Here is a 12039-nt window from a genome sequence, read left to right as displayed (position 1 = left end):
AATCTTGTTTATTCCTCACAAAAACTAAATATTGATGGATTTTTTAAAAAGAAAGTATATAACTACAAAGTGTTTTTAAATCACAAGATTATAAGAGAAATCAATGGTGAGAACAAGTATTTACCTGGTGCAACTGTGAATATTGAATTCATATGTTCTACTCCATTAGCAGCTTTTGAAGTAGAGGATTCCCTATATCCTTATCTATTGAGACTACTATTTAACAAATGATCCAAAACTTCAATCATGCCCTATTCCTACCTTCACCCAGTACATCTTGTTAAAAGGTTTATAATCTGTGTAACAAATATTGGTTATGGCCATTGTCACTTCGTTCCTGTTGACCTGCTCCTCATCTTACACTATAAATTAAAAATAAACTAGATGCTGCATATAGGTTGTTTGAATCCATTTTCATTGCAAAATGGTAGAATTTTCTGCATTAGAAAATTCTTCAACTTTCCCATTAGAAGAGTGAAGATGAATTCAAAGACAGCACAAAACACAGGAATTATGATTAAATCAAATCTCAAAGAATAACAAAGCATTGATACATATTCTCCAGCAATTGTTACTTTGTCATTTCATGCACACATTCAGCTTTATTTCTTTTAGTACCCCTGGGGCTATCACACGCAATATCAGAAAGCCTACACAACATTACAAGTGAAGAACTTTTCCAACATACAAGAAAGAAATTGAAAGAAAAATACTTTCAGTTTTTTTTATTATGTTGAAGCTTCAAAACTGTTTTACATCGGTCCAGGTAAACACAAAATTTAAGTGAGCTGTTCTTTAATGATACAAATCTAAATATTTCAGTGTAAAATACTTATTTGTGCAATCACTTGACTGCTCCTGTCAGATGTGTATTTACAGATGTGATACTTTACAATTTTATGAATTACCTAGCAAGACACAAATGGAATGAAACAAATTAGTAAAAAATGGTAATCACAGAACCTTTTTCTGAAATATGAGGCAAAAAAAATGAGGCTTCCATACTCCTTAATACACAATTACTTGAAATGTGTTTCCAATATAGGTTAGAACTAAAATCCCATAGATCAGTGCAATTCAACACAAATGTTACATATAAAGAACAGCTTCTGTATACATAGTAGGGAAAAGTCCGAGATCATTGTCTACTGTAAGTCTACAAGAAGATTTCCTTCAAATATGAAAACTGGAGTCAGACACATTACTGAATCAAGTGTCCCATGCTAGCCTGATGCACTTTTTTTTTAGAAATTACATCAAATTTCAGTTAGAAAAAGCAGATATTCTTTCAAATTTATTGTTTAGCTAAATTGTTATGTGACAAACTCAGCCACCTAAACCCACCCAAGAAACAAAAAAAAGCATGAATTCAAGTTATTCTTCTACCCTGTGTCCTTCACCATTACATATCTATCATTTCAATCAAGTGTTTATCAAAGTTACTTACATAATGACCACTGACAGAACTGCACAATCTGCTTTCCATGCTAAGATGTGTTTTCTTTCCTTTTGTCATATATAGTTGTCCCAGTAAACTAACAACAAAATGGATATACTATGTTTTAAAAAATGTAATTATGTGGGGTTTTCCCCTTAGATGTCTGCAATAAATAACATTTTTATAAATGCTCTCCTATACTGTGATTCAACAAGACAGCAGTGAAGTATTTTCTGCATTCCTTACGAAGACTGAAATGTAAACGCAGAATCCAAGAATATTATAAATTGCAACACTTGTATTTTTTTCAAATAATTAGCATACTATTGATTTCTAATTATTGCTCCAGCACCATTGTAACATGCAAGCAACCATGAATCAAACCGCCAACAGCGGTATTATTCCATATGTCCACTGTAGAATAAAAATAACCGCAGACTTCCGAGATGGTTACAAATGTATCCACATTTACACATTTCTCTCCTCCCCTTCACAGTTACCAAAGTTGCAGTACCACATATATCAAAAACATTCATTCCCGTTAACATATTTACATTAATACTTTGACAATCTTAAAAAGACTGATAGTTATTCATACACAATCAATTGCCTTCAACATGTTCCTAAAAGGGAAAAGAAATCTGTGGTCATTGAGCATTTTAAATTTTATTTTCATGATCGTTTTCAAAAATATGACTAATGATGTGAAAATGTAATAAATCAAAATGACAGCATGGAAGACAAGTCTAACCCCTATTGACTGGTACAGGACCCATCTCTGACTTTATATATGGAGATGACAGGGCCCACGTTTTAATATTCTTATGCTGTTGCCCCTTCAAAGTCTGAGGCTGTTGAGTGGCTTCATAAATAAAGCCATATCAAAAGGAAAAAAAGATTAAAGATAAACAAGTGAGTTTTTATACAATTTATACACAAGTTCCTTGATGTGTTGGAGGGAGTTGTTTTCTGTTTCTAACTGCTGAGGTCTTCTCTTTGCACTCATTTGGTTTTTGTTGAGAAATATCTATAAGTGCACTGGCTATGGCAAGACCTGCAGAAACAAAAATGAAAAATGATTTACTTGGAGCTCCATTAGCCTTTACGACATACTGGTTGTTTTTCTGCACAGTGAAAAGACTATCCACTCCAACTTCGAAAAAGTGTTTTTGGTATGGCAATGCTGTTTGATTTCCATTAAATCAGGTCACTACAAGAGATCATTTTTCAAGATGTCACATAAATCATCTTATGAAATTCATTTATTGTGTTCTCCAGTCCAGTACTGTTCCTAGTTATCAAAGCAATACAATTAAATGAAGAACAATTCATTACTCAAAACTTGAGGTCTAAAGGAATTTCATTAACTATGTTACGATGATTCACAGAAGCACGGGTCAAATAAATTTAAATATACAGCAAGTTGAAGCCTTTATATAAATATAGTGCCTCAAATGTTCATTACAAATGTCCACTTTCTTTCAGGGTTTGAATTTCATATGTATCTGAAAACACTTAATTGAATTTTGAAGTGCTTTGAAGTATTTAAGAATAATTATATTTTAAATAGTTTAAGTCCTGAAGTGAATGGTTGGCTGAGATTGATTATGTGAGGAAATATCAGGTGGGAAAGAGGATATTTCATGAAAATTAGTAGCATGAATACCTTTCTGCATGCAATATTGCTTAACATGTTACTGAAAATTTGTTCTACTTAAAAGAAAAGCAAATTAGATAATTAAACAGACTTCATGTATTACTTTCATCCAACATTTATTGCAGTTTTTCTCATGTGGGGTGAATGCTGGCTTTCATGTATATACATGAAGAAGTAGTAAATGTTGAACTTATACTTTATTTAGATATGCTAATCAATCCCACAGAGCCTTTGTCAACTTGTATGAAGTTGCTCTGATTAACTTAGCTTTTCCCTAATACAAATATACAAATCAATGTGTTCAATACAAATGTTTTTTAATATTCAATAAGTTCATAAAACTTTCAGTAAAACAGGTATAAAATACATGCCATGCTATTTGCTTCAAATTACAATTAGATACACGAAACATAGAAACTAAAAGCAAGAATAGGTTATTCAATCTTCCAGCCTTCTCTGCCACTCAAGGTGATCATGTCTGATCCTCTATCTCAATATCACATTCCTGCTTTCTCCTCACACCCCTTGATGACTTTAATATCTAAAGAGATATCTATCTTTTTCTTGAATATATTCAGTCACTTGGTCTCCACAGCCTTCCATATAGAATTCAATAGGTTCACCTCCCTTTGAGTGAAAACATTTTTCCTAACCTCAGTCTGAAATTGGTTGACCTATACCCCAAGATTATAACTCCTAGTTTTAGACCCATGAACCAAAGAAAACATCCTCCCTGCATCAAGTCTTTCTAGTTTGCTGGACTTTTATAAGTTTTAATCAGATCCTTTTGCTTCTAAACACAATGAATATAGGCTCAGTTGAACCAATTTCTCCTCGTAGGGTAGTCCTGCCATTTCCATATCAGCCTGGTGAACTTTCATGCACTCCCTCTATGACAAGCATATCTTTTCTTAGGCACTAATACTCCATCTGTGGTCTGACAAAAATCCTGCATAACTGCAGTAAGTCATCTTTACCTCTGAATTCAAATCATTTTGCTATGAATGCCAATATGGCATTCACCTTCCTTATTGTTTGCTGCATTTGCCTATCTATTTTCATTGACTGGTGTACAAACAGACCAGATTCTTTTGTAAATCCATATTTTTTGAATAAATCATCATTAAAGTAATACTCTTCATCTCTTTTTTTAACATTGAAGTGTATAAATTCACATTTAGCCATGCTGTACTGTGTCTACTCTGTGTTTGTTCACGCACTCAACTTGTCTGAATTACTTTGAAATGTTGCCTTTGGTTCCCTTCTCTGGGTCATATATATATATTATGAATAGCTGAGGTCTAAGCACTGATTGTTTTGATACCCCACTAGTCATTGCCTACTGTCCTGTTTCCTCTTTTTCAACCAATTTTCAACCCATACCAGTGTACTATTTCCAATCTAGTATGCTTTAGTTTTGCCCACTAACCTCTTGTGTAGGACTTTATCAAAAGCCTCCTGAAAATCCAAATACACCATATCCACTGTTTCTTCTTTATCTAATCTACTAGCTACATCCTGAAAAAACTCCAGTAGCTTTAAACATTATTTGCCTATCATAAACCCGTGCTTGCTTTGTGTATTCCTCAATAATGCTTTCAAAATATTCTCTTAAGTCTTTTATGACAGACTCTAGCATTTTTCTCCACTACAGACATTTTCTTCCTCCCTTTTTAAATTGAAGGATTATATTTGACACCCTCCAGTCTATAGGAGCTGCTCAAGAGTCTATAGAGTTTCGGAAGATGACCATCCAATGCATCCATTATTTCCAGGGCCACTTCCTTTCGTACTCTGGGATACAGATCAGCAGGCAATAATGATTGGTGATTTGTTAGCCTTTAACCCCATTAATGTCCCTAACACTATTATTTTATTAACACGATTTTCTTGAATTCTTCCCTCTCATCATATCCTGGGTTCCCTAACATTTCTGAGAGGTTATTTGTGATACTTTTTGTGAAGACAGAACCAAGTTCTTCTGTCACTTCTTTGTTCTGCATTATAATTTCCTACCTTCTGACCATTTGTCGTTAGTATCCTTCTTCTCTTCATACATTTATATAAGGCTTTACAGTTAGGTTTTACGCTCTGTCCAGCTTTAGTCTCACACTCTATTTCCCCTCTTGGTCAAAGTTTTTGTCCTCTTTTCCTGAATTATAAAATGTGCCCAATTCTTAGTCTTGCTGCTCCTTCTACCAATTTTATGTCTCCTCATTGGATCTAATACTTTCCCTAATTTCTTTTTCTAACCTTATTTGAGGCACATTTTCTATTTCATTTTTTGTGCCACGTAGGAATTACTAATTGTTGTAATTCATGCATACTTTCTTTAAATATTAACCATTGCCAAATGTTCTGTATATTGAGATACCAATTCTTGACAAAAGAATTGTGTTTTTACCCTTATTTGTTATCCTAACTTTATTTTGCATTATGGTCCATTTGTTTCTCGTCCTTGTTTTTTCTGACTCCCATTTTTACCCCCTTCTATGACTTCCTGATCAGATTCCCATCCCCCTTTCATTCTAGATTAAAATCTCTCTGACAGCATGAGCAACTCTTCACCCACAACATCACCACATATCCCCAGAGGACACTAGCCCTGGTGAAGTCCAGAAGCAACCCGTACTCCTTGTTTCAGTTTCATCCTCTCCAAAGCCAGCCTCAATGTCGCAGGAAACTGAATCCTGCTCTACTACAATGTTTCCCCACCCATGTATCATTTGGTATATCCTGTTATTCCAATTATCATGAGCACGTGGCATCGGTAGTAATCTTAATCGGTAGTCTACATAACATTATTGGGTTACCCCTCAGCCTTTACTTTTCCAGAGAATTTCAGGTCTCTCTTAACATTTGAAGGTAGCCTAGTTTTAATACCTAAAAACCTTCAAATTGTCTGAACTACAGATTATAGACCATCTTTATTCTAACTAGTCTTCACCAATTACAAATCAAACTGAGAACCAAATCTAACTAACCTGTGGCATCTGTATTTACTATTTTTGCAACCCAAGTTTCAAATTAAGCTTCCAGTAAACTATGCTCCAAATAACTCTGATAAATCAAACTTTAGATAATTATTGTATACACACCCTACTTCTGTGAATATGGTATTTACAGTAGGTATTTAGAATTGTATTTTCCTTATGGTGGGCTTGATGAAATAAAAAAAGTGTTGCTATTTCAGGCATCGGTTGATGATATTTTCGTATTCGTTACCATAGAAAAGTACAATTGCTAAAAGTATTAGTATTAGTAGGTATTAGTCTGGTGAGCAAAATATAGAATTTTCTTTTTGAAACATCTCTTCCTCACATGAATGGAATTTAAACACAAGAGGGATAAAGGACATGGCTCCAGATGTGTCTCATAGAAATGGGTTAGAATAATGCACTTCTTTCAGGCATCTTACAATGGTGCCAAGGTTTTTTGTTTCTGCAACATATTATGTGCAGCTTCTGAATCAATTGAAAGAGAATATTGTTGTCCACAGAGTTATAAATTCCAAAACTCATTGTGCTGCAGTAATAAATCGAGATAGGACATTATACTGTAATGGTACTTATAAGAAAGACATGTATTTATATGACCCTGCCTGACCTCATAAGTACTTCTGGCATTTTCTGTTATATTTCAGTTTTCCAGTTTCTGCAGTATTTTATCTTTTGTGTTTATAAGGTGGCTTTTGCATCCTCAGCATGTCATAAAGCATTTCACAGCCAATATAAAGTCTTTTTGATAGTCACTCACTGTCACCATATCAGCAAACATGACAGTCAATTTACACATGTCAAAATCCTGCAAACGGCACATTTAAAACTTTTTTGTTGATGCTAGTTAAAATTTACTTGATTGAAATGACATAACTGTAAATAATGATATTGAGGTCAATTTTCACAATTAATGCAAATTGGTGCACATCCATCCTGTGTTTGTTCTAAAATCCAATAATTTGAACCACATTGAACAGGATTATTGCTTCCAGGGTCTGTATTTTTCTTGATGGTTTGTGGGGTCACTGCTCCTTTCTGAAATCCCAACTGTAATCTTACATTTCTCCAAAAAGCAAATATCTGATACTCAACTACACAGATTCAAATAAAAGGAACAACTAAAGAAAATGAAGGCTGTAATTGGTTAAGCTAAAAGGATAATTGAAAACAGATCTTCAGTCAATTGTGTAAAGCACTTCTGGTAATACAAAGATCAGCGTACAGGAAGTTTGCCTTCATTAGACAGGGAGTTAGGAAGTCTTGTTACAGTTTCATATTGGTTAGGCCACAGATTGAAAACTCTGTAGCTCTGGATCCTTCCCCTGCACCCTGACTATCAAATGGACGTAATCGTACAGGAGATGATGCAGAGGAGATTCACCAAGATGTTATCAGAGATGGAAAGTCTCAGTTATGAGGAGAGACTGGGTTGTTTTGTCCTGAGCAGAGGAGGCTGAGGTGGGGAACTAATTGAGGTAGGTGAAAGTGAGGACTGCAGATGCTGGAGATTAGAGTCGACAGTGTGGTGTTGGAAAAGCACAGCAGGTCAGGCAGCATCCTAGATGCTGGAAAATCGACATTGCGGGCAAAAGCCCTTCATCAGGAATTGAGGTATACCAAATTATGAGAGGCGCAGATAAGGTAGGTCATTAGAATCCTTTCCCCATTGTAGATGCTTTCAAGGCTGGGGGCACAAGTTCAAAGTGAGAATTAAGTGGTTTAGAAGGGAACGAGGAAACTTCTCCCCCCATAGAGGTTGGTGAAGATGTAGAACATGTTACATGAGATACATGATGGAGGCAGGTACTCTCACAACATTTAAGAAGCATCTAGACAAGCATTTAAAATGCCAGGGCATAGTACTGTATGGACCAAGTGTAGTTTGTTGGTCGGCATAGACATGGTGGGCCAAAGGGCCTGCCTCTATGTTGTGTGACTCTATCACTATATGATATCACGGAACCTTCAAGTCAGGTCCTAGCTTATGGGAAGACATTCAAAGAGAGGATGCAAATAACTCATGAGAATTGAATGATGTTAATAATAAAAAAAGTACTGTTAATATATTCCTTTATTAGAGTGTAATTAAGGGAAGGAAGCCAGACCACATGATCTGCTGTTTTCTTCCCTTTCGGGCTTTTTTTCCCCATTAGGTTTAATGTCCTCCAAAACTCACACCTGCCCTGGTCCTAAGTATCCATCCCTTCTGCTCTCTCAGCCTAACTCCCACTAACTGTTCACTTTCCAACATACCTTACTGGCTCACATGTTAGTTTATATTGTAATGCGCTATTCTTCTCCCCTTCAAATCTCTTTCATCACCCCTCCTCAAGCAACAAACTTGAACATTTTGTTGTTACAAACTACTATCTGATCTCCCATCCCTGTTTCCTCCTCAAAGCCCTTAAACGTGTTGTTGCGGTGCCCATCTTTACCAGAACTTCATGCCTGAAACTTTACAATCAGGTTTCTATCTCCTAATAGTTCTCAAACAGATCTTACCAAAATTACAAATACATCTGATTCATCGTGTCCAAGATAAAGCAAACTATCCCTCTAGTTCTCAATTTACGTAATCTTTGACATGGTTCTACCTTTACTGTTTTTCTCTGGTAGGTCAGCAGACAGGGGCGGCACAGTGGTTAGCACTGCTGCCTCACAGCGACAGGGACCCGGGTTCGATTCCCAGCTCAGGCAACTGTCTGTGTGGAGTTTGCACGTTCTCCCCTTGTCTGCGTGGGTTTCCTCCGGGTGCTCCGGTTTCCTCCCACAGCCCAAAGATGTGCAGGTCAGGTGAATTGGCCATGCTAAATCGTCCTTAGTGTTAGGTGGACTAGTCATGGGTAAATGTAGGGGAATGGGTGGGTTGCTGTAGGGAGGGTCAGTGTGGACTTGTTGGGCCGAAGGGCCTGTTTCCACATTGTAGGGAATCTAATCTAATAGTGCTTGGCTAGGTAACACACTTCTCCACCATTGTTCAGCTTTGTGGCACTATACAGTCCACCATCATCTATGTTATTATTGCCAGAGAATCCCCTGCCAGGCTTCTTTTCCTGCTCCCATACTGTTATTTCTGATGTTCCACAAGGACTTATCCTGTGGTCCTTTGACTCATAACATACATCTGTACCTCTAGTACAGATGTATGGAAAACACATGGTCAGTTTCCACAAGACTGCAGACAGCAGCTGACTCTAGTCACCACTCCTCCTCTCTTGATCTCTTCATTGTCTCTCAATTATCATACTGCTTCTTCAAAATCTGGTCTTGAATGAGCAGTAATTTTCTCCAGCTCCACATTGGAAAGACTGAAACCAATTTGTCAGTTCTTGCCACAACCTCAGCTCCCTAGTCACTGAGGCTAAACCTTATTGTTCATAATCTTGGTGTCATGTTTCCAACCATGTACTTGTCATCATTAAGTTCACTTTTTTTCCATCATTGTAACATTTTCTGACCTTTCCTCAACCTCAGACCATCACCTGTTAAAACCCCAATCCATTATTTCTTATCTCTTATCATGACGAGTCCAACAATCTGGCCAATCTCTTACATTCAAACTTCAATAACTATCTGCTATTAAAAAAACTCTGCTGCCTGTGTCCTGACTCATCCCATCACAGAATCCCTACAGTATGGAAACAGGACATTCAGCCCATCGGGTGCACATCGATCCTCTAAAGAGCATCCCACCCAGACCAACATCACCCTCCCATCCTATCCCTGTAACCCGGCAATTCCAATGGCTAACCCACCTAGCCTGCATATTCATCAACATTCTGTGGACAATTTAGCATGGCCAATCCACCTAAGCTGCACATCTTTGGGCTATGGGAAGAAACCAGAGGAAACCCACACAGACATGGGGAGAATATGTAAACTCCAGACAGACAGCTGTCCCAGAGTGGAATTGAACCCGGGTGCCTGGCACAGTGAGGCAGCAGAGCTAATCACTGAGTGAATGTGTCACCCTGTTCACTCACCACACTATACTCACTGATCTATACTGGTTTCTATTTAAACAATTTCTCGATTTCAAAATACTCATCATTTTTTTTCAAATCATTATTTTGCTCCACTACTTCCTATTTCCATACTTATCTTTCACAGTATCTGACTTCCTCTAAATTCTTATTTCCATGGTTTCGATTAGTCCATTATTGGTAACTGTGCCATTAGCTGTCAAAGCATAAGCTGGCTGTGGAATTTCCTCCCTAAAGCTCTCTAGTTCTCCCAACTCCTTTACATCACTCCTTAAAACTTGCTCTTAATCTGCTGTTAAGTGCTCTGGGATGCTATGTTAGAGATGCTAAATAAATGCAGGCTGTTCCCTTATCCTCCCTCTATGGGAGGTTAACAGGAAATAACTGACTGAGCAGTAACTATTTATCATTGCTACATTGCAACAATAAAGTGATGGAAGGTGTCACCAACAGTGCCAGGCGGAACACTGCTTCTGATCTCATGGCCTTAGTTCAAAACAAGTGAGGTGAGAATGACAGCCCTTATCATTTGATCAAGTGTCATGTCGAGGAGCCTTAACAAATCTATATCATTCAAATCTCAATCTCAAGACCTACATAATACCTAGACTTGGATTGACTAGTTGCAGTTGTCATTAGCACTACACAAGTGACAGATGATGTTCACCTGATATTCAATTGCCCCAACATCCTGGGGGAGTTACCATTGACCAGAAACTGAAATATACTAGCCGTACAAATATATTGGCTACAAGAACAGTTTAGACGCTAGGAATCCTGCAGCGAGTCATTCACCTCCTGACTCTCCCCAGCCTATCTAACATCAACAAGGCACAAATCAGGGAGCATGATGGAATACTTCCCACTTGCTTGGATGACTGCAGCTCCAACAACACTCAAGGCACTTGATACCAATTCAGGATACAGTAGTTGCTTGATTGGCACCATATCCAAAATTCACACCCTCCACCAGCAAAACTCAGTAGCAGCAGTGTAGATGCACAGTAGAATATCACCAGGATTTCTTAGACTACACAGACCAACCTCAATACACGATCATCTAAAAGGTCCCTTGCAAGGCATTTACCATCCTAACAGTTGTAACTGGGTCAAAATCCTAAAACTCCTTTTCTAACAAAATTGTGCATCTACCCACACTGGGCACGGTGGCCCAGTGGTTAGCACTGCTGCCTCACAGCGCCTGTAGACCCGGGTTCAATTCCCGACTCAGGCGACTGACTGTGTGGAGTTTGCACATTCTCCCCGTGTCTGCGTGGGTTTCCTCCGGGTGCTCCGGTTTCCTCCCACAGTCCAAAGATGTGCGGGTCAGGTGAATTGGCCATGCTAAATTGCCCGTAGTGTTAGGTTAAAGGGGTAAAGGTAGGGGTATGGGTGGGTTGCGCTTCGGCGGGTCGGTGTGGACTTGTTGGGCCGAAGGGCCTGTTTCCACACTGTAAGTAATCTAATCTAATCTAAAAATGGAGTGCCAAGGTTCAAGAAAGCTGCTCCCTACCATCTCCTTATGAGCACATAGGGATGGGCAATAAATACTGGCCACATCCCACAAAAGAACAAAAAAAATCAAACTCTTATTTACTTGAGAAAGTTTGGTTACAAGTCAATATTATCATTCTGAATGTGTTAAAATGTCTCACATTTTAAAGCTTTTAATAATGGTTTGTAGCTCAGGTTGAGGTTTAGGATGTAGGTTTGCTCGCTGAGCTGTAGGTTTGATATCCAGACGTTTCATTACCTGGCTAGGTAACATCATCAGTGGCGACCTCCAAGTGAAGCGAAGCTGTTGTCTCCTGCTTTCTATTTATATCTTTCTCCTGGATGGGGTTCCTGGTGATGTCATTTCCTGTTCGTTTTCTGAGGGGTTGATAGATGGCATCCAGATCTATGTGCTTGTTTATGGCGTTGTGGTTGGAGTGCCACGCCTCTAGGAATTCTCTGGCATGT

The 12039-nt window shown here is 37.9% G+C and overlaps 1 protein-coding gene across 1 annotated transcript in view; it reads right to left on the bottom strand.

Annotated features, from left to right (window-relative positions):
* Positions 1 to 710: 710 nt before the first annotated feature.
* The window catches only part of atrnl1b (attractin-like 1b), a 944158-nt gene continuing 932829 nt past the window's right edge, over positions 711 to 12039 (bottom strand). The window contains exon 29 of the mRNA XM_043712811.1: positions 711 to 2492. Coding sequence (XP_043568746.1) covers positions 2368 to 2492 — 125 coding nt within the window. The 3' untranslated portion in view covers positions 711 to 2367. The remainder of the gene's footprint in view (positions 2493 to 12039) is intronic.

The sequence above is a fragment of the Chiloscyllium plagiosum genome, chromosome 22, assembly GCF_004010195.1.
Source record: "Chiloscyllium plagiosum isolate BGI_BamShark_2017 chromosome 22, ASM401019v2, whole genome shotgun sequence".
NCBI classification, from domain to species: domain Eukaryota; kingdom Metazoa; phylum Chordata; class Chondrichthyes; order Orectolobiformes; family Hemiscylliidae; genus Chiloscyllium; species Chiloscyllium plagiosum.
Note: the sequence above shows the minus strand (reverse complement) of the source record. Positions and strands in the feature narration are given on the sequence as shown.